Source organism: Dasypus novemcinctus, chromosome 20 (assembly GCF_030445035.2).
Source record: "Dasypus novemcinctus isolate mDasNov1 chromosome 20, mDasNov1.1.hap2, whole genome shotgun sequence".
Lineage (NCBI taxonomy): Eukaryota > Metazoa > Chordata > Mammalia > Cingulata > Dasypodidae > Dasypus > Dasypus novemcinctus.
Genome location: NC_080692.1, coordinates 49,907,184 through 49,934,923, shown reverse-complemented (window position 1 = coordinate 49,934,923; position 27,740 = coordinate 49,907,184). Strand labels below are relative to the sequence as shown.

The 27,740-nt window shown below is 40.2% G+C and overlaps 1 protein-coding gene across 11 annotated transcripts in view; it reads right to left on the bottom strand.

Moving 5' to 3' along the window:
- The window catches only part of CCDC91 (coiled-coil domain containing 91), a 316,675-nt gene that overhangs the window by 61,702 nt on the left and 227,233 nt on the right, over positions 1-27,740 (bottom strand). For 10 of the 11 annotated variants that reach the window (XM_058282985.2, XM_071210236.1, XM_058282989.1 and 7 more), the window contains 3 exons: positions 22,152-22,244; positions 21,994-22,062; positions 19,076-19,252 (listed from right to left, as the gene is read on the bottom strand). In XM_058282985.2, the coding sequence (XP_058138968.1) occupies positions 19,076-19,252; positions 21,994-22,062; positions 22,152-22,244 (339 nt within the window). Of the gene's footprint in view, positions 1-2,475; positions 2,784-19,075; positions 19,253-21,993; positions 22,063-22,151; positions 22,245-27,740 lie in introns of those variants that run through there. The other variant, XM_071210239.1, reaches the window with a different exon arrangement.

Sequence of the window (27,740 nt, the reverse complement as noted above, 5' to 3'; positions counted from 1 at the left end):
CTATTTTTGGAACTCATAACCATATCAAACTGTTTCACAGAATGTGGATTGTTATTGAATCAGAGGGCAAAGAATTGTGTTTCATATGCAATGACACTATAGCTGTGCTAAAAGAATACCATAATTGTTGGCATTACTAGAGTACGCACCCATCACAGTATTTGCAACTCATATGAAAGCAATGGTGAGAAAAAAGAGAAAAATTAAAATAGAATTTCTCACCATACACACACTCACACACAAATGAGGCTGCAACCGAAGTAAGTTCCTGAGTGAATCATTTGTTAGTCCAGCAAGCAAAGGTACTTACCAGGGATGAGTTTTAAAAATTGTGTTTCATTATGGCAGCCAAATAAATGTGCTCAGAGGAAAGGAAGCTGTTTGAGACTAAGAGCCTTTTGGGAAGGAGAGATGTGGACAAGTTAAGGACACTGGGAACACAAGCAATAGATAATCAACAAACAAGGCCAGTGCAGCGGAAGGGTTGCTCTTGACCAGCACACGCTGCCACCACCGGCTCCAGGCTGGTCCACTGAAGACTCAAGGCCATGTCTGATGTGGCCGAGAAGTGGGATCTATGAACGGTCCACAAGGAATGACTAAAGTCAAGAATATTCTCAAAGAAGTTGAGGAAACACTAATTTAGAACAACATGAAGTGGAATCTATTAAGACTGTTATAACTGATGGTGGTAAAAATGTGTGAATCAAAATATAACACTTGGACTAATTTACACGGCTTGTAAAAAGTTAGTTCAAGCTTATAGTTATTCATTGCGTTATTCAGTGAATAATTCCGGAAAGTATTTTGTGGAAAACACGTGACTCTATCATGCGTTACTGAACCACAGTATTGCAGCGGACCGGCTTCATTCTCGGCTACTAAACCAGACGCACATCAGGCAGGCTTAGCAGTTGTCAGGTGTCATTGTGATTGACTTTGACCTTACGGCTGACTCTCAAATTTCTTCTGATCAAGAAGTGTCATCCTCAGCTACTATCATCACATACAGAATGGCTTTACATTTAGCTTTTGTTGCAGAGAAGATGCTTCTTATTGAATTCAACTTAAAATCTCAAGGCAAACAGCACACAGATGCAAAATGTACTGTGGTATATCATCTGGACTACAGATAGCATTGCTGGAAGCATAAGGAATGTCCAGCTGCTTTATGGACACTTGTGTATCAAAAGTTAAAAGAAACAAGATTTCCACCCCCATACAAACTTATGAGCAGTACAGTTCCAGCAGTGTTTTCCTGACTTAACGAAGGGGTAAAGAAAATTTCCCTATTACTAAACCCATTAAACTGCTCATTGAGAAGTTTTCATGTAACCTTCAACTGGAAACAGTGTGGCCGGGCTCACTAGTGCCATCGGCGCTGGGTCAGGGTGGCCGGGATCACTAGTGCCATCGGCGCTGGGTCAGGGTGGCCGGGCTCACTAGTGCCACTGGCGCTGGGTCAGGGTGGCCGGGCTCACTAGTGCCATCGGCGCTGGGTCAGGGTGGCCGGGCTCACTAGTGCCATCGGCGCTGGGTCAGGGTGGCCGGGCTCACTAGTGCCACTGGCGCTGGGTCAGGGTGGCCGGGCTCACTAGTGCCATCGGCGCTGGGTCAGGGTGGCCGGGCTCACTGGTGCCATCGGCGCTGGGTCAGGGTAACTTGGCTCACTAGTGCCATCGGCGCTGGGTCAGGGTGGCCGGGCTCACTAGTGCCATCGGCGCTGGGTCAGGGTGGCCGGGCTCACTGGTGCCATCGGCGCTGGGTCAGGGTAACTTGGCTCACTAGTGCCATCGGCGCTGGGTCAGGGTGGCCGGGCTCACTAGTGCCATCGGCGCTGGGTCAGGGTGGCCGGGCTCACTAGTGCCATCGGCGCTGGGTCAGGGTGGCCGGGCTCACTAGTGCCACTGGCGCTGGGTCAGGGTGGTCGGGCTCACTGGTGCCATCGGCGCTGGGTCAGGGTGGCCGGGCTCACTGGTGCCATCGGCGCTGGGTCAGGGTGGCCGGGCTCACTGGTGCCATCGGCGCTGGGTCAGGGTGGCCGGGCTCACTGGTGCCATCGGCGCTGGGTCAGGGTGGCCGGGCTCACTGGTGCCATCGGCGCTGGGTCAGGATGGCCGGGCTCACTGGTGCCACCGGCGCTGGGTCAGGGTGGCCGGGCTCACTGGTGCCATCGGCGCTGGGTCAGGGTGGCCGGGCTCACTAGTGCCATCGGCGCTGGGTCAGGGTGGCCGGGCTCACTAGTGCCATCGGCGCTGGGTCAGGGTGGCCGGGCTCACTAGTGCCATCGGCGCTGGGTCAGGGTGGCTGCCGACTTGGGCAGGAGGGTGTATCTTTCCACGGGGTCTCCCATCCTCCAGCAGATAAACATAAATTTTCAAATGGCACCTGGGCAGTGTTCAAAGAACAAGGAAACAAGCATGGACACCCTTTTAAGATATGGGCTCAGAAATGATACAGACAAATGATACTGGCCAGAGCAAACATTGTGAATAATTTCCTAAATTCTCCCCTTGCATGAATACCGGCTCAGTAAGCTCAAAGGTATCAGGCATTCTGTTATGCGTATCTTCTGGTAAAATTATCTCCTGGTCTCCTGACTGGGGCATGGGTGTTCTCTAGGCCTGCCACGTGGCTGTCCGTTCTGGCAGTGCTCTCAGGTACGTGACTGGGGACTCCCTTCAGGGGTCGTCAACTCCATCTCCTTCTTTCCTTGATCCCAGTGGACTCTTCTTTCTGGGATTACGTCTTTCTTTTGGTAGAGCATCGCCTCCAGCAGATTCCTGAGAAAAGGTACATGGGGAGTAAAACTTTCGGCATCTGGTTCGTCTGAAAAATGTCTTTATTCCATCCTCAAACTTACTTGACGGTTTAGCTAAGTGTGGATTTCTAGGTTGGAAATCACTTCCAGCATAATTTCAAGGTAGCTGAGAAGCCTCATCACACTCGGATTCCTCATCACTCGCTCAGTGCTGTTATTGCTCTATGAGAATCTTTCTATGTTTTGTTTTTATTTCTCAAAAATTTTACAATAATTAACCTAGGCATAGGCCTGTCCAGAAGTACATCTTTTCATCTAGATACTCGTGTCTTTGAATTCTGGGAAATTTTCTTTAGTAGTAATGAGAAAAGAAAATAGTATATATGATTTCCTTAATTATATGTTTTTTATTTTTCAAAATCCTATAATTCAGCTATCTACACCTCAACTTATAGCCTAATTTTCTGGTCTTTTTCAATTTCTTTGCATTTTTTCCATCTTTTCTTTGGAAGACTTGCACAACTTTAACTTATGACTCTTCCACATATAATAACTCTCTGTTATATTTTTAATTTCTCATCTTCTTTGATTATTCTTAATAGTTTTCTTTCTTGTTTTGTAGATGCAAAAAAGTCTTATCTCTGAGGAAATACATAGCTTTTTAAACTTTTCCTATCTCCACAGAATATGCCCTTGCTTCATTCTCTGCTTTCCATGAGAAGTACGTGTCCATACTTGACTATCTGCTCATGTTTAAACACTGGAGCACTGAAAAGCTGAGTCACTGCCCTGTCACAGCTGGGGCTTATGGGCTTTGATCTGACCAGCAGAGTAATCCGGGGAGGGGGTTTCTTGGGGCAGTTCCTGATACCAGCATATTTAAGGTCCTTTATCTTGGGCTGTCAGGTTCCTCAAAAAAAACCTTCCAACCTGCTGTCTGATTGTCAACATTCTGAGAGCTGGGACGGGAGAAAGGGCTGAGGTATGAAAAACGTTCCCCGTCCCTCCTGCCCGCCCCACTTCCAGCCCCGCGCCTCGTTTCAGCTTCCGAGGCTGCTCAGGCAAACACCACGAGCTGCTCAGGCGTCAACAGTGGGAATCGCTCGCTCGCGGTCTTGAGGTTGGGAAACCGTCCACTCAAGGCCTCCCCAAGGTGACCCTTCTCCCTGAGGACCCGGCGTCCTGGCGGTGGCTGCCCGCCCTCCTCGGTGCCTCGGTCACGTGGCAGGGCGCTCGGTGGCCTCCCCGGGTCCGCTTCTGCTTCTCGCTCCCTTCGGCTCTGGGTGCGTTTCACTCCCTCATAAAGGGGCCCGGGAGTGGGGCTGAGGCCCCCCGGGACGAGGTGGGCTGCACTGAGCTGACCTCTTCAAAGGCCCCGTGTGCGATGGCTCACACACGATGGATTCACTTTAAGAACGAGCTTTGCTGGGGTGCGTGCAAGTCCCAAACCACACACGCCGACACCCTCAACTGGGCCTGGTGACCCCTGGTCAAAGACCCTCTGTTTCATTTTTATTTTAGAGAACCCCAGGCTCCTGCCGGGATGAGAAAAGCTGCCTGGAGAGCCGGCTGCTTATTAAACAGACTTCCCAACTGTCCTTCTGCTTGCAGCCTCGTCGCCACTCTACTTCCAGGCGCATCTGGTGCCGCCAACCACTTCCGCCTCCAGAAGTCGTACAACGACCCGGGCTTCCCTCGTCCTTCCCCGTATCTCAGGCTTCCACGTCGGTGAGGTTTCAAGGGGAGGAGATACCAACATGTGATTTAGTTGCTCTTTTTATCCCGATCAGTATTTGAAAAAAAAACAGGTTTTCTTTTGAAATAATTTTCTATGCTAGAAAAACTGCAGACATAGCATGAGTCCCATACATCTTTCATCCAGCTTCTCCTAGCATTAACATCTTAGGTAATCCTCGTTTGCTTATCAAAGCTAAGAGAATTACCTTATAGAGTCCTTCAATAAACTCCAGAGTCGATGTGCACTTGAGCAGTTTTTCCACTAAAGTCCTTTCTCTCTTGCGTGACTCACCCTGGGCACAGCACTCCACTTAGACACCGTGTCTCCAATGTCAGCTTCCGATCTGCGACAGTTGTTTGGTCTTCCTTGTTTATCATGGCCTTGACAGTTCTGAAGAGTACTTGTCAGGTACTTCATAGATAGTTGGATCTTTCTCTTGATTTCTCATGATTGAGTTTGGACTATGGAATTTAGCAAAGGATGCCAAAGAGATGTAACTTGCTTATCACTGTATTATACTTACTGCTGAAGCATGGCATCAACGTGATTCACTGGTGATGCTAAACTTGACTGCTTGGTTCCGGTGTATCTGTCAGATTTCTCTAGCAAAAAGTTGCCATTTTTCCCTTTCTATAACCTGTTCATTAGAAATGGACCCCTAAAGTCCAGCCAATACATAAGGGGAGGTGAGTTAAGCTATATCTACTAGAGTGGGGAATATTACATTTATTTTTTTGGAGATTTTTGTATGGTTTTAAACAATGGATTTAATGCCTCTATACCTACAAAACTGCACAGCATTTCTAATTCTTCTTCACCAAGTTCTGTGATTTATATTTTTCTAGGTAATTGTTCATCTGAGCTTTAATCTATTCACATTGCTTATATCATCTTTAAAAATTTTTATAGCTTCTAGGTGAGGTCACTTTATTCATTCCTGATAATATGTATTAATGATTTCTCTGTTTGTTCAGCAATCTTGTCTGAGATTTGTGAATTGTTTTTTTTTAAATGAAAGTAGTTTTCTTGTTGCCAATTTTGAGTGTATGTCAGGAATTTCTGTCATAATCTTTATTATTCTTTGCTTCAGTTTTCTTTCGATTTGGTCTCCCTCTTCTTACTGTGAATAAATCGGAAGTGCCAGCCCATTCTTTTCCAGCATTTTCTATTTTCTAATATAAGTATTTAGAAGCTATAACTTTACCATTTAGAGCCATCTCATGATTCTTTAAAGTAAACAACCATGTTATTAAAAACTATACTTTTTCTGTGCTTAACGTTAAAAAAAATTATATGCAGTGAAATGTGCCCCTCTACAGAGTGCAGCTCGTGAAATGATTACATACATGTACACTCATGCGCCCACTTCCTAGACCAGGAAAAAGAACTTCTTTGTGCCACAGAAAGCTCCCCCTCCCGGTCGAGCTGACCACGGCTCTGAATCCTCTCTCAGTGGCCTGTCCTCCCTCTTTCTGAATGTCATACGAGCTGAATGACTTGGGTATTTTTGTGTGTGGCTGACTTTGTTAGACATACTATTTTTCAGATTCATTCATATTGTAGAATGTATCATTAGGTTTTTAAAATTTTGTTGTGGTATTCCATCACATGAACAGGCTGTAATTTCATCATCCATTCTTTTATGGATGGGTATTGAGAATGCTTCCATGTGGGCCCATTATGAATAAATCACTTTTTCAGTCCTTTTCACATCTTTTAGTGGACATAAGCACTATTTCTGTAGAGTGCATAAATAATAGCTGAATTGACTGGTATCAGGGTATATGTAAGTTGAGCGTTAGTAGATACTGCCACACTTCCCTAATTGGTACATGAGTTTTCAATTCCAAAAGGAGTGTGCACGAGGTCCAGGAGGTGGCATGGCCAACTCCAGGTGTGCCAGTCCTGTTCCTCTTAGCCATCTGGGTAGGGGGATATATCGTATCTAATTGCAGTTTTAATTTGCATTTCTTTGATAATGATATTAACACCTTTTCACGTGCTTACTGTTGATTTTTACATGTTATTTTATAAAGTACCAGTTTAAGTCTTACCCTTTTTAAAAATTGGATTATATGTTTTAACTTAGTTACAAAGGTTCTTTATGCAATCTGGATAAAATCCTTTGTTAGATGTATGCATTACAAATCGCCCAGTCTGTGGCTTGTTTTTCTTCTATTGAAGGAGTCTTTTGATAAAAGTCCAAGGAATTCTTGCTTATAACCAAGATCATGAAGATATTTTCCTAATCATTTTCTAAAAGTTTGTTATGGTACACTTTGAGTTAATTTTGTTGTTTGATTTACAGAAGAAATCACGTTTCTCTCCAACTTTTTGCCCCCAAATTGTGTAGCCAGCTGATTCAGCACCATTTTTTAAAAAGATCATCCTTTCCTCAATACCTTGTAATGGAAAATTTATCAGAAGACTGTATATGTGTGAGTTTACCTCTGGATTCTGTGCTAATTCCTTGTTGTAGTTGTCTATTCTTGTGTAAACTATCACACAGTCTTAGTTACTATAGCTTTTCATTAAGTTGCTCTTCCGTTAAGTCTCTATTGTATCAGTAACATTTTGTTTACTTAAAAAGCTTTATTGAAATATAATTCACATACCACACAATTCATTCAACTAAAGTGTACAATTCAATGGTTTTTAGCTAGAACTTTCAGCATAATGTTGAACAGAAATGGTGGGAAAGCAGACTGGTCTTCTTCTGGTTTTAGGGGAAAACATTCAGGCTTTCACATTAAGTGCTATGTTAGCTATGGGGTTTTCCATAGACACGATTTATCAGGTTGAGGAAGTTCCTTTCTATCCCGAGTTGTTTCCCCCGCCCACACACACAAAATGACCTTGCAGTTTGTCCAATGCTTTTACTGTATCTATTGACATGATCATGTGACTTCTGTTTATCTTACTGGTATGATTAATTGATATTTGGATATTAAAACTACTTTGCAAACTGGGATAAATCCCACTTAATAGTGGTGGGATTTTTATATGTTGCTGGATTCAATGTGTTAGTGTTTTGTTGTGGATTTTTACACTTTTAATAGTTACATGTTTACAGTTTTCCCAAACAGAAACTCTGTACAATTTAAACACTAACTCCTCATTTGGGTAGCTTTTTTGGTTACTAATTCTTGTGATAGGTCGATTCAAATGATGTGTTTCTTACTGAGTCAGTTTCAGTAGTTTGTGACTTTCTAGGAATTTGTCCATTGCATGGACCATTATCCAGTGGACTTGTTCATTTTGCTCCTTAATGATCCTTTTCATTACTGTAAGATTGGTGACAATGTCCACCTCTTATTTCTGATATAGTAATGTGTCTTCTCTTTTTCTTGGTCAATCTAGCTAAAGATTTGTCAATATTCTAGCTAAAGATTTATCAATATTGTAGATCATTTTAAATGATCAGTTTTGCTTTCTTTGATTTTATTTTTTCCCTAGTCTCTATTTTATTCATGTCTGCTTTGATCTACATATTTTAGTGCTTGTTCTAGGGTTTACATATACATTTTAAATTTCCAGCATCAGCTTCAGATTTCTATTAGCTTAATTCCAGTGATACATAGAAATATTCTTCTATAGCTCTACTGCCTTTTCCCCTTTGTACATTATTGTTACATATATGCATATTTGAAAACTATTAATGTTACAGATGAAACAGTACATTGTTTTAACTATTTAACATCTGTAATAATTTCTTAGCCCAATAAGGCTTAGCTACTACATGCCTCCTTTGTCCTATAGTAGCAAATATATTACACATATATTTCTCTCTGTTACAGATTCAATACAGATTCAGTAATACGTCTGTACATGTTTTATATTACTTTACTATAATGTGTCTCATTTGGTTCTCATTCCATTTTATCTACTCATCATTTGTAATGTTTCTTGGGATGTGTACATTATTGTTTTTAAATAAATTTGGGAACTTTTCGGCCATTATTTGAATATTTTTTCTGCTCCTTTCTTCTTTTGGGCCTCTGTAGTGAATGTCATCCCTTTTTACATTCCTGATATTTGCAATTTGTGGTTTTTTTTTCCTTTTTTGGAAATTTTTTTTTTTAAAGAATAAAAGAACTTTTGTCAATGTTGATCTTCTCTACAGTTGTTTCTTTTCTCTCTCAATAAATTCTTCCTTGCATTTTGGGGATTTTAATTTGCTAAGAGGTTTTTTCCCCATACCTTTCTGAGATAAAACTTTAACTGAATGATTATTAACTGTTTTTTAACCCCTAATATGTGCACTTAAAGCTACAACTCTCCAGGTGCTATTTTCACTACACCATGCGTTTTATGTTGTATTTTCATGCAAAATATTTCCCAATTTACATTGGAATTCTCACCCATGGGGATAATAATCTAATTATCTTCTTGTTACTGAGGGCTAGTTTAATTCTTTGAACCAAGAATATATTCATGATTTTAAGGCTTTGAAATATGCTGAGATTTGCTTTATGGCCCAGCATATCATTAATTTTGGTCAATGTTCTTTGCAGAGTCTTAGTTGTTTCAAGTAGCTTTCTATATATTCAATTAAGTCAAGTCAGTAATTGTGTTTTTCAAATCTTCCCTATTATTTTTTCTTATTTTATCAAAACTGAGGTAAGTTTGTTAAAAATCTCTAAACCATTATCATGTGCAGATTTACTTTTTAGTTTTGTCAAATTCTGCTTCTTAAAAATTGTGAAATCTTATAATAAAGTGCATAAGAATCCAGGATTTTATATCTTACTGTTAAACTGACACTTCATCAGTAGCAAATATTCCTATCTTAGTAATACTTCTTGCTTTAAAATGTACTTGTCTGATATTACTATAGCTATGCTATTAATACTCTTTTGTTTTTATTAAGATAATATGATCTTCCTAAAGAGATTAAGTTTAATTTTGGCATGGAGAAAAAGTACCAGTGTGTCACTCTGACCATGCTGAAGTTTGGCTTTAGAATTTGTTGGGCCTGGTCTAGTTCACTTTTGCCCTCACTTTTATGGTATAACTGTTACTCCTAAAATGTGGTTCTTTTAAGTGCGGCACATATTCCCAGAACCCCTGGGTTTCTCAAACGAAAGCCTTGATTTACCAAGACAGAAGAAGCATCTTGGCATGACTGAATTTTCAAACTGAACTTCTTCAGTTGAAGTATGTGGGCAGCTCTTTAGCCTCCCAGCAACTTTTGTTCCTTGTTAAGATTTTTAGAGTCTTGTCTTCCATTTACGTAGATTAGGATTTGGCCAATGATTTGGGGGATTCTGAACGCTGATTTTTTTGTGTGTTCTGAGCATCTGCTCTGAAAATGTGCCTCTTGGCAACCCTGGACTCTGCCTGATGTCTCATCAGCCCTGTAAGACTGACGCTTTTGCGTGAGCTCTAGTCACATACACTGTGGAACAGAAAATGCCCTTGGAGAAAGCCTGACTGCAGAGGTTCCCTCAGACACTGAAGCCCCTTCCAGCCAAAGGTATATATTATATATAATAAAATATTTAAAGTGAATATTGAAAGAATTTTACAGTACTTAATTCTGAAAGAGAATTTTCTGCAATGTTAAGAATAGATTTTTGAAATTTGGTAATTGGGTATAAACCCATGAGATAGGAAACTGCCTGTCAGAAAGGACAGAAGTTATATTCTCCAATACATACACTCTCCAATTTCCCATCCAGTCTACTCTTCACGGTCATGGGTAGAATGCTACTGATTTTGCTGTGTAGCTTGTGAGATGACAATTTTACATTGAACAAATATAAGCTGTTTTTACCTACTTCTACTTGCCTGGACCTCTTCAACTAAACAGAAAAAAAAATCCCTTTATGATGCCCCTTCAAATATGTGAAAAACGTATAATACCTTCCCTTGCTTTTCTCTTCTCTGAGCCAAATGCCCCATTTCCTCAACTGTTAGTATGTGACAAGGTCCTGATCTGTCTTGATCACAGAATCACTTAATATTTGCATGGCATTTCATAGTTCCTAAAGTGGCTTCACAAACAGATCTCAGTTTTTTAAGTCATTTTCTTCCAAACATGTTTTCAAGGGCCTCATAACAGCTCTTTGAAGCAGGAATTATTAATCTCACTTTACAGATCTGGAAATGGAGCCTCACAGATTTTTAAAACTTGTAAAAGTATATTAGTCACAAGCTAGAACTCAAAGCTAATCATTTATTCCATCGCACATTTATATGGCAATTAGTTAAAATCTCTTTGATCACAAGTAACAAATTTCAGCAAAATGGACTTAAAATAAAGCACAGAATTTTACGCCACAGGTATGAGCACATAAAACAACTAAGAATAAGCACCATGAGGCAAAGTGACCGGGACAAAAATTCTCACTCCAGCTCTAAGTTCTGCTCTTGGCACTGGCTCCATTTCCCCAAAAGCTCTATGCAGTATTGCCAAGAGAACCACGAGCAGCTCCCAGGATGCCTCGAGTTCTTAACGTGGAAGAGAAAGCTGGAATACCTGGGGATGCAAGTCCCAACATTTGAGTTTTAGGGGCTTGACTCTGATTTTATGTTCATCCGTGCAACCTGCTAGCATGGGATGGGATATAATCACAACCGAAGTCAACAAGGGCCTCCACCTAGATGGAACTACCTACCTACCTACTAAGGTTAAATCTCACCTAAACCACATGGCTACAAAACACAACCTGTTACTAAGAACGGGGAAGGGAGGAATAGATGCTGAGGTAGCAGCACACAAATGTCCAAGAGACTCCCATTGTGTCTTGAAAATGGCTCCTTAAAATGTTATCTGGAATTGAATGTGATGCTTCCATCTGTCCACTAAAAGTGAGTACACGACTTTATCGTGACCTAAAAATTCTCTTTGTACTCAGGTAGCCACTCGTCCCCTAAAGTAAGTCTATACTTGAGGTTCAGAGAGAATAACTTACCTGAAGTTGGAAGTAGGTATCCTGGTCTCTCCCAGATTGTTTGTCAAGTATTTCATTGAGTAACAATAATGAGAATCATCTTAGTTTGGCACCCAACAGACAATTTAAAGAAAGATCTTTTTTAGTTTTGGGTTACACTGCTCTTTGGTATAATGTTCCATTTAAAAACAACCATAACCCTGAAAGTACCAAATTGTGTTGTAGGGGATAAAGTCTACTTCTTAAAGATTAATATAATGTCTCATTAAAACAGTGTTTTTCCTGTAGTTCGTCATCATCTAGGGCAGTTTTTTAAGACTCCATCCGACCTTCAAGATGCTAGTAATTTAGTAGAGAAGACAAAGAAACAGATCCTTTCAACATACTATGGCTGGGCAGTGGTATCATCATAATTAAGAAAAATACTTAAGAATACTTAAAGGGGAAACAGACTTGGCCCAGTGGTTAGGGCGTCCGTCTACCACATGGGAGGTCCGCGGTTCAAACCCCGGGCCTCCTTGACCCATGTGGAGCTGGCCCATGCGCAGTGCTGATGCACGTAAGGGGTGTCCCCCGCATAGAGGAGCCCCACGCGCAAGGAGTGCACCCGTAAGGAGAGCCGCCCAGCGCAAAAGAAAGTGCAGCCTGCCCAGGAATGGCGCCACCCACACTTCCCGTGCTGATGACGACAACAGAAGCAGACAAAAGAAACAAGACACAGCAAATAGACACAGAGAACAGACAACCGGGGAGGGGGAGAGTTAAATAAATAAATAAATCTTTTAAAAAAAAAGAATACTTAAAGAAAAACTGTACTTGATCCAATCTGAAAGGTGAAAAGAGAATTTTCTAGATGGAAAAAAGCAGACTAATAAAAAAACCTTAGAGTAAATTTTTCAAACTAGGAAAGCAATGGCACCAAAGGCTCAAGGGCATAAAAGAGCATGGCATATGTACTAGCAGGTTGGTAATAGAAGCGTTAAATGTGAAATGGGGAGAAATTGGGCTGGTGAGGTAGGGAGGGAACAGGTCACTGAACAATTTATATTTCATGCTTCCAGGAGCTGGGATGCTCACACAAGAGAAGAACATTATTCATTTTTACAACAAATCAAGAGGGGACAAAGTGGTAAATTGTCCTACTGAAACAGGACATAACAAAGAAGGAAAAGGTCAGGAAAGATAACATGGTAAGCTGATGCACTATTTTATCATTTTCCCCCAGATATCCTATGTTATGACATTCTTAAAAATCAAGATTTTACCTATGAACTGAGTTACTTACTATCAAAATATTGTAAATGAAACCTTAAAACAAGCCAATGAATTAAAACTAAAGAAATCAATAGAGAAAAATCTTTCAGTTGTGACATTATCTTGTCTGGTACGCTAAAATAGAGATGCTATTTCCCTATTTTTAAAAGACGGGTCAGGTGGCAACGCTAAATTGCTTAAAGAAAACTTAACCACTCATTGTGCTGTCTGTGGGTTTTGGGTTGTGGTTGTGGTTATAAACTTTGCGAAGCACTCTCCACGTCAGACAGAGTTCAAGTGTCTGTGTACACTGGAGTTCTTTTACAGGACTTTGCTGGAACAGCAGAATAATGTATGTTCCTTTCTTTAACAAGGATTTTCAAGGGACACAGAATTAATTTAAAACGAAATTCAAATAAACCAGTCATAAACTTTCTTAATTACACAGGGAAAAAACTGTACAAATCTACAGTCAACACAGATTGAGGATTATCTCATGACCAATGCCAAACAAAACCATCTCCCAAATAAGTTCTGAGAAATATCTACCACAATCCTTAGGTAATGCCAGTATTAAGACAGAAAATAACTAGAGATAAGCTATAAATCAGAAGCCGTTTTTATTTTTTTTCTTCTTCATTTCTAAGGAGAAATTTTAGTTGCTTAATTTTATACTGACTGATTTTACATTGCCACACATAATCCTTTCCTTATTTCTAGAGATTTAGTGGTCAGAAAAAAACTTAGTACTGTTAATTACTTGTTCCGCGAGATGAACCTGTACTTTATTCTAAGACGATGGTCCCAGTAAATAGCACTGGGAGGTAAGAGAGCGCACAGTGGCAAGTGGCGGCCTCCAGTCGTGGAGCCTGGTTTCCCGCTCTGCCTGTTGCTTCCTCTAAGGCGGAGTTACAGTCTCCACGAGCTTCGGCTTCCTCATCGGTAAGACAAGGACACCAAGAGCACATGCCTCAGAAGAGGCTGTGGGAATTAAACGAGATCAAACATGTGAACTAATTAGAACAGGGCCCAGCACTTCTTTGGAATTGAATTAATGGTAGATGTGGTTTGAAGCTGTATGTACCCCAGAAAAACATGTTCCTAAATGTAGTCCTACGATGTACCCCCAGTGTAAACAGGACTGCTGATGAGGTTACTTCAGTTAAGGTGTGGCCTCCTCCTTCAGGAGGGTCCTAATTCTCTTCCCGGAGTCCTTTATAATGGGATGAATACAGAAAGAGAAAAAGAAAAACCATGGAAGCCAGAAGCGGAAAGCAATGAAACCCAGGTGAGCAAGGAGCGAGGCGAGCAGCGGCCGCGTGAGCCTGCCGTGGGCAGAGGAGCCCAGGATCGATGGCAGCTGGTCTCAGGCAGAAGAGCTGCCTTTACGAGCCCGTGATCTAGGACACTTTCCCAGCCTCCAGCTGTGAGCTAATGAATCCCCTTGCTCAAGACAACCCATTTCATGGTACTGTTTTAAACAGCCTAGGACACTAAAACAGTAGCTATTAGTGTAGTAATTATTACCACCACTACCACCACTACCATTACAGTACTATCACTGTTTTCTACAGTTAAAGCTGCAGAAATACAAGTAGCTTTTTAAGCTAGATTTGTTTAGAATTAAGTCAGTAAATGAAACTTGAACATGGAGAAATAATTATTGTTTTCTGTATTATATTATAAAAGATAACATTTTGTCAAATTTTGTAATGCCTAATATTCCAGGGATTTTCCTAAAAGGAGTATGAAGTACATTAATTATGAATCTGAAACTCACAGATAAAATCTTCAAGTGTTTGAACAGATTAAAAAGGCAGCACTTTAGATTCTTATCACTAGTAGCCTAGGGTAAAGTCTACTGATAAACTATTTTTGGCCTTGCAACTTAAATAATTAGGGTAATTAATCTTGTGGGATTAAAAAAAAATCCATAATACTTTATTGGATTTTTCCAATTTGTTTTCCCTAGAGAATTAATATTAATTTAAAAAGTCATGTCTATAAATTTATTTGAGAATTTGGATGAAAATAATTAAATTTTAGAAAGTATCTTTAGGAAAGGTTCTCTACAAAAATATTTATTGCACATTGTCTTCTTTTTTTTTGTCTTTATTCATTTTTTTAATATTACATTCAAAAAATATGAGGTCCTCATATACCCCCAACCCCCTCATCCCACTCCTCCCTCCATAGTAACATTCTCCTCCATCATCATGAGACAGTCATTGCATTTGGTGAATACATCTCTGAGCATCACTGCACCTCATGGTCAATGGTCCACATCATAGCCCACACTCTCCCACAGTCCACCCAGTGGGCCATGGGAGGACATACAATGTCCGGTAATTGTCCCTGTAGCACCACCCAGGACAATTCCAAGTCCCGAAAACGCCTCCACATCTCATCTCTTCCTCCCATTCCCCACATCCAGCAGCCACCATGGCCACTTTCTCCACACCAATGCCACATTTTCTTCGATTACTAATCACAACAGTTCATGAATAGAATATCAGTAAGTCCACTCTAATCCATATTCCATTCCTCCATCCTGTGGACCTTGGATTGGTTGTGTCCACTCCACATCTATCTCAAGAGGGGGCTTAAATTCCACATGGATGCTGGATGCAATCCTCCTGCTTTCAGTTGTAGGCAGTCTTGGTTCCATGGTGTGGTGGTTGACCTTCTTCAACTCAAAGTTAGCTGAGTGGGGTAAGTCCAATAAACCAGAGTGTAGGAGCTGAAGTCTGTTGAGGCTCAGGGCCTGGCTATCATATGGTCAGTCCAGAGATTCAGAGCCCCTGGGTATATATTAAACCCCAGCACCAACTACAATTCTGGTAAAGTAACAGGAAAGGCTTGTGAAAAAAGATCACATCTGAGTCCAGCTTCATTACACAGAAGGGCCAAGGAAGGGCCAACTGAGATGGCACTGAACTCCATCTGCCATGACCATAGAACCTGTGGTCTCTGTAGCCCTCAGAAGAACCAATACCTGGGGTTGTATCTACTTTATCTCTCTCTGGGACTCTGCTGAGGTGTGCATAAGGGCAACCCCTCTGATAACCTCCCGGCTCTTTTTTGGAGACTCATACTAAATGCCAATTTTTCTTTTTTTTTTTTTTTAAAGATTTATTTCTCTCCCCTTCCCTCCCCTCCTCCCCCACCCCAGTTGTCTGTTCTCTGTGTCCATTTGCTGCGTATTCTTCTTTTGTCTGCTTCTGTTGTGGTCAGCGGCATGGGAATCTGTGTCTCTTTTTGTTGCATCATCTTGCTGTGTCAGCTCTCCATGTGGGCGCACTATTCCTGGGCAGGCTGCACTTTCTTTGGCAATGGGCAGCTCTCTTTACGGGGCGCACTGCTTGTGCGTGGGGCTCCCCTACTCAGGGGACACCCCTGCGTGGCACAGCACTCCTTGTGCGCATCAGCACTGCGCATGGGCCAGCTGCACACGGGTCAAGGAGGCCCGGGGTCTGAACCACGGACCTCCCATGTGGTAGACGGACGCCCTAACCACTGGGCCAAGTCCACTTCCCTAAATGCCTATTTTTCTTACACCTGGTATTTTATACCTAGAATAATCTTTCTTTCTATGAGTGACTTTAATCAGACGGGAAAAATTTTGCTTTTTTCCTCTTCTTTGGGAATTTAGACAAACATTAAATTATTGCCCAATTCAAGCGTATTTCTTTCCAACTTCTCACAGTATATCTATCCCACAGAATGAAATCATCAAAGAACAAGTCGATCACATGGAATTACTCTTGAAGGATGGCAGGTCCAGGCAGCATGACATTCTGGCTGCCTTTTCATGGAAAATCTTACTAGAGAGGAGGGTAAGTCTTATCACCAATGTTGATCCTAAAAGCAATCTCCTCAATTGGATACATAAACTGCATAAATAAATCTACACCTGGACACATCAGAAGGAAACGGCAGAAGACACAGGGAAAGAGTAAACTTTAAAGTGACACAAGGGAAGAGAGATCAACTTCAAAAGCAGAGCAGAGACTGCACTGGCTCTGACCAGCACTCACGGAGGCCAAAGCCAGGGCAGGGCTGCCTTAACCACCGGAAGGAAGGAACCAAGCAACTAGACTTCTGTTCCCAGGAACAACTATGCTTGCACGAAGGAAGGGAACAAACAGAACCTAGGTGGTGTTCAGACAGCACAGGAGCTGGCCAACTGTGAGCCAGAAGCTCGTTTCTGTAAATGCAACTCCCTGGAGCACGACCTCAGCCCTCCTTACATAGCGTCTGTGGCTGCTTTCATACTGTAAGGACAGGTCCAAGTAGTTGTGACAAAGACCATGTGGTCCGCAAGCTAAAATATTTACTCTCTAGGCCTTTATAGAAAAAGTTTGCTCATCTCTGCATTACCAAAGACACCAAAGAAACTTCTCCAGGATGCATTCTGTTCCCTGGACCTGCCTGTCTGCAGTTCTCCTAGCAGCAGGCTAAGCTTTCTCCTGCATCACGCGCCTTCTGGCCTCTGCGCGCCGCACCTGCTGTGTCCCCTGCTGATGCTCACTGCTCCCAGCTGTGCACAAGGCCCTCTTGCTTCAGTGCAGGCCTGGCCACCCTCCTACGTTATTTGCTAGCCCCTTGCATGGCTTGATTTTCCCTGATGGCTGACATTATATTCTACCTTTATCTGTGTACAAGATGGACTGCTTTGGACCTTTTTCCCCTATTGTTGGCCCAGAAAGAAGAACAATACCTGTAGCAGAGCAGGCAGCCATTTCAGTCAATGTCAAAGACCAAAGAGCAGGCTTGATCACGGCAATCTGTGTGCTTACCCCACAAGAGATTCAAGTATTTATGCTTCATCTAGCTTCCAAGAGAAGTGACAATTTGTCAGTTCTCTACAGCAGGAATACAACGCTTGAAGGGGCTAATAAAAACTAGAGTTGTCTGGCTGTAATAAAACCAAACCAATGGCACAAAAAGGACAGGGCTGTTTAAAGAGGCCGCGAGCACATTCTGGAACCTGAGCGCACCAGGCAGCCTGCTTTCTCTGCTGCGGATGCTGCTATGATGCTTTCTCACTCACATGGCAACTAAACACACACCCACACACACAATCTCTAGCAAAACATGCAAACGTGTCAGAAAATAAATACAAGGATTTATTTAGGATGTACTTGGATTATCTTCACGGTTCTCTGAACCTATATGGGACACATTGTAAAGACTATCATACAGTCTCATATTTTTGTAGATAGGAATGCTTGATGAACCCGCAGAGAAGTGAGTGCTTGAAGACATCTATTCTTCTGTCTGGGTGACGCTGGGTGAAGCTGCTCTGTTATGCCCTCTTACCCAATTTCAGTGGATGATAACCCACGTCTACGTGAGGTTAGAGGAGCGATCTGTAGTCACTAAAGTTTTAAGTAAATGCTCCCCAACTAGATTTTAACTGATGAACTTTACGTTGCTGGCCTGGCATTCCAAACAACTAACCAGACTAAATGTCTTATGTAGAACAGGTGTTCAGCATACACTTGGTGATACCAGCAAAGGCTACTGTAAGGATTAGGGAGTAATCGAAATTCTAATGGGAAAAAAATGATAAGCTATGCTTTTTATAATTACAATGGGTAACTGTGTTCTTGAGAATAAACTGACATTCTTCTAAAAAAAACATATTATTTATCTTGGATATAGGAAACATTGAGATTTTTATCAAATGAGCACATTTGTAGGTTGTTTGTTCTGAAGTTAGTCATTTTAGGTATATTTAAACCACATGGTAGAATAAACAATGACCGTATATGCAATGCTTTGACCTGTGGGAAAGACTTTTGCTTCTTTTACCTCTTGAAGGGAAGATTTATTCAAGTATGCCATTGCTTATATAAAGTAATTATGAAATTCAGGTAAAATAGAACCTTGACGATTCAGTTATGGATAAAGAAATTAACCTAATACAATTGCCCAGAGGAGTAATCAAAAGTCGTCATTCTGCATATCAGACTTGTTGAAAGGCACATGGCCTTTGTGAGACCACGAGGCCATTTCTGAGGTCCTATTAGTCAGTACCAACCCAAGGCACATCTACATAAAAATCAGACTTGCGAATTAATTGAAACAAACTGTTTTCTTTCCCAAATACATTATTCTGTATTGATTGTGACTGTGTGTGAAAAGGGAAAAACAAATATGCTAAACTGGAGGTTTAATGTAGTTGCAGTGACTAAATATAAATTTGGATTATGAGCTTCCTGAAAGTAGAGTTAAAAGGTAAAATTATAAGTTAACAAGTTCCCAATATCAGAAAGGTGAAATTACCTTAAAAATATCACCTAAGACCAAAAGGTTTTTCCTATAAGCACTAAAATGATTTTAAGTAAGATAAAATAACAGTAAGGATACTTTAAGAAAAATAAAAGAAGGAAATATTTTCAAGGAGTTAATTTTACTAACCTGACTTATTTTCCTTTGCTCTTGTACAGCTTTTTGAATTGCCTGAGATACTTTTTCTTGATCTTTCGCATGTTCAGTCTTCCATAATTCCCTTTCTTCAGCATGGGCTTTTTCCAAATTTTTCCTTTCTTCTTCAATGGCTTTTAACACTACATCCTTCATTGCTTCTTTCTCAAGCTTCAACAAATGGACAAAACAATAGTATTTGAAAGAGTACATGAACAATAATTTCTTGAATAAGAGACCTGGGTGAACTTACAAGACATAAAACGTTGATCCTATGGGGTTTGGTTCTGACAGTGCTGTTTTTTATGCATATTAAATAATTGGTGTAAAATACAAATCTTTGTTTTTAAAATATACCTATCTATTTCCATGGCATTTCTAAACATCGAGGAAACCAAGCCTTTCCTTAAAGTAGTGGTTCTCTAATTAATTGGTTTCAGAATCCCTTTTACGCTCATAAATTGAGGACTCCAAAAAGTTTTATCAACTAAAAATATATTTTTCCAAATTTAAAAATAAAGAATGGCTTTGTATTCCATGTTTGTGCACCTGTTAAACCTCTTTCATTATCTGACTTAATAAATGACAACTAGACTTTTCCATCTGCCTTCTATGTTACATCTGTAATGCTATGTTTTCGAAAATCCAGTCTCACACAGATATGCTGTTGGAAAGGGGAAGAATATTTAGTAGCCTGTTCAGATAACTAATTTTGATTCCACACAAAACTTGGTAAGTAGTAGTTTCTTAAAAGTTAGATGGAAGATGGAAAATGAAATCTTATCAGTGATATTTGTACTGCTATCCTGCCTTCCTTGCACTTTGAATGGATCCTTTACCCTGCACAATTTTTAAGCATTTTTCATTTGTGAAATATTGATGCATTAGTTATGCATCTCCTCCAGATGTTGACACAGTTCATGACACCATAAGAGAAAAAAAAAATCGCCTTAGTTAATATTACCATTAATCTCATCAGAAAAGTCTTCAAGTACTGGAAAACTCTCAAATTCCTTAAGTCAGATACAAACACTCCAAAAAACCTAATTTTGCTTTAAAGATAAAATTTTATCATTGGCAACAATATTCAGTTTTCTTCTTCTTGTGGTGATGAGTTCACTTTGTTTCTTTTGGAGAAATTGTGACATACCTAAAATGGGATAATCTTAGTTATTCAGAGAGTGTTCCATGAAAAAAAATGGCTAGTTCAGCTCACAACTCAAGCAAAGGAGAATAATTTCCATCAGGAAAGCCACTGTCCTTTAGTAAACAGCAAAAACCCATGCCTCCTTGCCTACCCCGCAGAGATACCTCTTCTCTTGCTTCCAGTTAATAGCCAAACTTGACATAAGTTTTCAAAGCTTACGGGTGCCATTTTCTAAACTTCTGTTATCCCACAACTCCTCTCAAATCCCTCCCTAAGGGCACCGTGTCCTCCAGGTTGTTAAATCATATATATATATATGTGTGTGTGTGTGTATGTATATATGCATGTATGTATTAGGAGGTACTGGGGTTTGAAACCAGGTCCTTATAAATAGGGAGCAGGTGCTCAGCCACTGAGCTGTACCTGCTCCCCTAAAAGACATTTTTTAATCCTTTTTTTCCTTGACTTGTAAGCAGCATTCCACAGAGCTCACTATTTCTGTTCTCTTTTCTTAGTTTGTATGCTACCTCAGTCTCCTCAGGTCTCCCTCTTCTTCCTTCTTTCGAGGGCTTTAAATTTACAAGTTCTTTCAAGGCTCAGACCTCAGGCCCTTCTTACCCTACACTCTACATGGCAGCAAATTCCATGGCTATGGTTATCATCATTATGTGGGAAAAACCTCACATTAGTATTTTCAGGTCATTCCTTTCTCCTCAGCTCTGAATGTCAGGTAGATTTAACTGCCTACTGACTTCGTCATCTGGATCTATCACAGGTACCTCAAAGTCTGTTCTAGAGAAAGAGCCCTGCTTTCCAGTTCGCTGTTGCCTGCATACCTGTGTCACCACACAAAGCATTATGTTGATTCCATCTTCTATTTCTAAAGTTTGTCTATTCCTTTCCTTTTCAAGGTACTATTCCTGTTTCAGACACTCATTCATTATCTCTTACCTGACCACTGACACACATCTCTTAATTCTTTACCTGCCTCCAGCCTTTGTTGCCTCCAACTTCACAAAGACTAATGTCAGTTACCACTGTTACACCTAGGCTCAAAGATTCCATCTTGTTTCCCCTACCTATGGAATGAAACTACAACACAAGTCAGAATGCTCTTCATCCTTCAAGATTCATTTCAAAGGTAATTGTTTAAAAATTTCTATGACATAGACATACTGCCTACTCAGTAATTTAATAAATTCCTCCCTGCCTTATTAGGATATGTAATAAGGCTCCTACCTGATTGTAAATTCCATAAAAACAAGACAAAATCACAGTCATCCTTGAATCACAACCCCTGACATAATGACGTGCCCAAATTCAATACTTACTTCCTAAATTAATTTTAAATCCAGAGCTGAAAAGTCAGTGTATGTACATTAAATATCTATAATACATAGACAGGCACTTTTAAAGTTGGTTTTAAAAATCACAAATCTTGATGAGTGAAAAAATATGTGTATACACAAACATACACCCACATATATGACCTGGAAAGACAGCGATCAAATACCAGGTGTGCATTAAAATGTCCCAACATGCAAGTTCTCTTTCATAATAATAACCTAGACTGTAAAGCATTTAATTGCCCTGATAATCTTTGTATAATGTGAATTTAACAAGGATATTCATGGTGTTTCATAAGCTTAAGAATTTAGAACAAAGAAAAAAAATGTCTCATTTTTCTGGAATAAAACATTAAACAAAAGCAGATTGACCATACCATTGACGTAGAAAAGAAATGTAATATTACAGATGGAAATACCTTTGCAGCAGATAATAACACCTCTTTATTTCTTTGCCTTTCTTCCTCCAAACATTTTTCCAGTATTTCCTATAAATAAGGCAGTTGGAAAGACACATGTATTATTTGAGGTAATACTACACACTTTTGCCCCACTCTGAGCACACTTAAAGTATCACCTTCTGTTCCTGAGACTGCTGGGTCAACGCGTCCTTGATTTTTTCTTTTAGCAGTTCCTTCTCCGTATCTAGCATTTCAAGGAGCCTCTGGTGCTACAAGGAAAGGAAACTGAATTATGATAATGGCTCTGAGACAGATAAACTACTAATGAGGAGCACAGCTGGTGAGATTCAACTGCCCTGAAGTACTGGAGCAGTTACTAGAGGAAATTCAGGGCAGTCCACTGAATGGGGACTTGGGAAGACCCAAACCCCGGGGTCGCCTCTCTCCAGCCAGCCAGAGTACACGCTTCAGCTCCCAAAAGGAACAAAGTACATGACATAAGAGCAAACGTAACAATGATTCCAAACTGGAAAATGTCTTTCTCCAAATTAAATTCAGAAAAAAACCCCGCTAAAATGATTAGTTTGCAGCAAAAGAAGCAATCAAATGGTACTGAAGAAAACCTAAAATTTTTGCTTGATGAACTGTTATAATAGACTAATTGTACTTCTAGTAAAGCACTGTTGAAGAGATGGAAAGATGTGATAGTTATTGTTCCGGCCCCAAGATATGACCACACATTCAGTGAATGACTCTATGAAAGTGGTCAAAAGAATATCACGCAATATTACGCAATAGCTAGTGCTGAGTGAGGTTAAGTGTCCAGGGTTGATTCACTCTTATTCCAACGTGCTTATGAAAAAGCACACTGGAGTAAGAAGATTATGGAAAATCATCAGTCAGTGTTCTCTGACTGGTACTTGGAGTTTGAATGGAGCTTTCAAGAGAAAACTTTCATAGCCTCAAAATTCTCAATACAGATGAGCCAGATACTGTTCTGGAATAGTGGGTGCCCTTCCAGGAAAACAAAACCAAAAAGCAAATATTGCTACACACACACATTTCTGATTCAATGAGTAAAGGCAAAAAACTTATTTTCTGTTATATACATACAAGCCTCCTTTAAATATGAACTTACTTGTCCTATATTTTAAAATACATCTACATCTTTCAAAGAACAAATTTAAAACATTTTTTGGGAGGCAATCTACACTGAGAGCAAGTGAGTAGTGCATGTCTAGTTAAGATAATCTATTATTCCTGTTTTTAATTATAATATTACATTTTATCTTTGTTTTTCAAGAAAGTAAAAGGAAAATCACATGAAAGCTGTATTTTTTACTTTTAAAACATATCCAAACTGTGATAGAAATCACGAAATCATTATGAGAAATTATTGGTACCATATGGATTTGTGAAAGGCAGTTGACTAGCAAATCACTAGACTTACCACATGATATATAAGTAATAACCAAGTATTTCAATTTTGTATTCTAAGTAAGTCTAGACACATATAGAATTTCACAGACTCAAAACAATACTTAATCCTATTTAAAATACACACATGAGAAAAAATGCAAAAATACTTTACCAGGCAAATAATTAAAATTAAAAAGCATAAATATAATGAAACCAAAAGTATTCGAATTAGGCTTAAGGGCAAGAGGTTTAACAACAAAAATTGAATAAACAAAAATTGGAAATAAAATAATTTTGAGTCATTGATAATTTTGAAAATAATTTCTCCTTAAAATCTTATGCTAAATCCGACTAATGGAAATGATTATGTTGTTATAAGTAGGCCAAGTTTCTCTAGAGAGCCAAGAACTAAAGTCAAAGAAGGTTCGCTAACTAAAAGGGTAATGCAATCTTTAGAAATTTACTGCTGAACGTTATTTCTTAATTCTGATAATTACCTATCATAGAAGACTACTATTGAGTTTGTCTCACAAAAAGAAACCTAAACAGACAGATTGGCCAATGGAACTGTACGGAGAACTCAGAAATTGACCCTCACATCTATAGCCAAGCGATTTTTGACAAGTCTGTTAAGCCTACCCAGCTGGGCCAGAACAGTCTCTTCAACAAATGGTGCTGGGAGAACTGGACCAATACACCTTATATTAGTCAGTCAAAGGGGTGCTGATGCAAAATACCAGAAATTGGTTGGTTTTTGTAAAGGGTATTTATTCGGGGTAGGAGTTTACAGATATCAGGCCATAAAGCACATGCTACTTCCCTCACCAAAGTCTATTTGGAGCAAGATGGCTGCCGACGTCTGCGAGGTTTCGGGCTTCCTAGGTTGCTTCGTTCCAGGGGCTTGCTTTTGTCTGGGTCCAAGTTTCCTTTATTCTTGGGGCTTGTTTCGGTTTCTTCTGGAGCTTACTTCCCAAGGCTCCAGCTTAAGTCTTCAGCATTAAACTCCAACATCACAACTCCAACATCAGAAACCCTCAACTCTGTTCTTCATCATGTCTTTTATCTGTGACTCTCCACCCACTAACGGGTGGGGATTCAATGCCCTAATCATAACTCAACCATGCCCAGGTACAGATCAGATTACAAACATAACCCAATTATTTCTTTTTGGAATTCATCAATAATATTAAACTGCTACACTCCACCCTCTGAATTCCAAAAAGAGATTACAATATTTGAAAAAAACTTAAACTAGTAACAATGCAAGTACTGAATCATATCACAATCAATTTAAAGAAATAGTTTGTCTTGGGGCAATGTCCTGTCCACTATAGACCTCTGAAACCTACAAAACAATTTATCTGTTTCCAATACACAAATGGACAGACATAGGATAAACATTTTTATTACAGTAAGGAGAAATTGAGAGGCAAACACAAGTTATGGGTCCTCTACAGTTCAGTAAACCTGCAGGACATTCTCCATTTGATTTCAAAGTCTGAGAGTCATTCTTAAGGTGATGGATTCTTCTCCATGGGGCCATATGGGGACCTACCCTTTCCACAGTCTTCACCAATGGCCATTTTCTTGGTTCCACCCTTGTCAAGCATTTGGGCGTTGACCAAGCTCCAGACCTCTCCCTCCAAGAGCGTTAGGGTGATTGCCGCACCTTACCCAATCTTTGGGTTAGAGTCTTAAGCCCTCTCATAGAGTGATGTGAAGACAACATCCCCCCTAATCTTTGGCATACAGGCTCAACCCTCTCAGAGCAAGGGGTTGACCATCTGGCCTTCCCTAACCTTTGGGGGACAGGTACACCCCTCTCAGACCTGTGGGGTGCTGACCTTAACCACCCTAATTCTTGGGAAATGTGCTCTACCCTCTCTGTACCCTGGGGCAGCAAAACTCTCCCCAGATATCTGGTGGGAACATCCACCCTCTTCAATTGGGCAAACTCATCCTCTGTGTACACATGGCTGGGGTTCCTCTCTTGGCCCAAGATGATGTCCTAATTCCAGATCTCAGTTTCCATGGTTTTCCTCTTGAAGTCATTTCCCCTTCAGTCTCTCCTTTCCATGTCCCTTTTATTCCAGGCTGACAGTGGTTTTCTTCATACAGCTCTCTCAAAAAGTCTGCTAGTTTAGCATGCAGGAAGCAGGGATCTAAGCCATCAGACAGTAAGACTTTCCTTAAGATAGATAACTGCATCTTTAATCCTGATTTACAAGTTCTAAGTTTAGTTAAGTCCTCCAATGGGGCACTTTCATCTGGGAGCTTGATTTCTACAGGCTTGGAATTACCAGAATCAGTTTCTGCTTTCTTTGAACCTGCCAGTTCAGTCCTCAGCATATCTCTCTCGTCTAGCATTTTGCTACAAGCTGCAAGCAGAAGCCAAGCCACATTTTCCAGGCCTACTTTGGAAATTTTTTCAGCTAGATGCCCAGGCTTGCCATTTTCTAATTCTGCCTTCCATAAAACACCAGTAGTTTAATCTTGCTAAGTTCTCTGCAACTTTAAAACATGGATTGCCTTTCTTCCAGTTTCCAATAATAGTTTCATCGTTTACTTCTAAGGCATCACAAAAAGTCTCTTTGGCATCCATATTGCTATCAACAGTCTCTTCAAAGCACTATAGGTCCTTTCTTCCAAGCATCTCATGATTCCTCAAAAAAATACCCCTTACCCATTTATAAAACCATTTCAGCATTTTGGTAATTGCAAAAGCACTACCCCACTCTTGCTACCAAATTCTGTATTAGTCAACCAAAGGGATGCTGATGCAAAATACCAGAAATCAGTTGGTTTTTACAAAGAGTATTTATTTGGGGTAGGAGCTTACAGATACCAGGCCATGAAGCATAAATTACTTCCCTCACCAAAGTCTATTTCCACGTGTTGGAGCAAGACGGCTGCCGACACCTGCGAGGGTTCAGGCTTCCTGGGTTCCTCCCTTCCTCAGGCTTCTTTTTCTTGGGCTTGGGGTTTCTCTCTTCCTAGGGCTTGCTTCTGTTTTCTTCTGTGAATTTACTTCCCAGGACTCCAGCCTAAGGTTTCAGCAGCAAACTCCAACATTAAGAACCCTCAACTCTGTTCTTTGCCAAGCCTTTTTATTTGTATGTCCCCACCCACCAAGGGGTGGAGACTCAATGCCCTACTCATAACTCAGTCATGCTCAGGTTACAGATCAGATTACAAACAGAATCCAATATCTATTTCTGGAATTCATAACCGTATCAAACTGCTACATACCTTATAGAAAAATTAACTCAAAATGGATCAAGGATTTAAATATAAAAATAACACCATAAAACTCCTGGAAGGAAACAAGGAAAAACATCTCAAGATCTTGCAGTAGGTGGTAGTTTCTTAAACCTTACACCCAAAGCATGAGCATCAAAAGAAAAAATTGATGAATGGGACCTCCTCAAAATTAAACTTTTGTACCTCAGAGGACTTTGTCAAAGGGGTAAAAAGGCAGCAGACTCAATAGGAGAAAATATTTGGCAATCACATATCTGCTAAGGGTTTACTATCTATGATATATAAGGAGATCATACAACTCAACAATAAAAAGACAAAGCATCCAATTAAAAATGGGCAAAAGACTTGAAAAGACAACTGTCCAAAATGAAATACAAATGGCAAAGAAACACATGAAAAAATGTTCAACAACACTAGTGATTAGGGAAATATGAATCAAAACTACAATGAGATATCATTTCACATCTATTAGATCGGCCGCTATTAAAAAGCTGGGAAACTTTAAATGTTGGAGAGGGTGAGGAGAGATAGGAATGCTTATTCATTGTTGGTGGGAATGAGAATGGTACAGCCACTGTGGAAGACTGTTGGACAGTTCCTAAGGAAATTGAAAATAGACTTGCACAGGAACACCAGCAAAATCCAGCAATACCATTACTAGGTATATACCCTGAAGAACTGACAGCAGAGACACGAATAGATATCTGCACACCAATGTTCATAGCAGAGTTATTCATGATTGCCCAAAGTTGGAAACAACTCAGGTGTCCATTAACTGATGAATGGATAAACAAATTGTGGAGTGTACACACAATGGAATATTATGCAGTGGTAAGAAGAAAGAAGTTGTGAAGCATAAGACAACATGGATGAACCTGGAGGACATTGTGTTGAGTAAAGCAAACCAGACACAAAAGGACAAATACTGTATAATTGCCCTATTATAAACTAAGTATACTATGAGCACTATTAAAAAAAAAGAAACCTAAAATTACCATTTGAAATAAGTATCCTACTTAGGATATACCCTAACTAAAACCACTGATCTACTCACATTTGTCATAAAAAAAAGTAAAAAGATAATA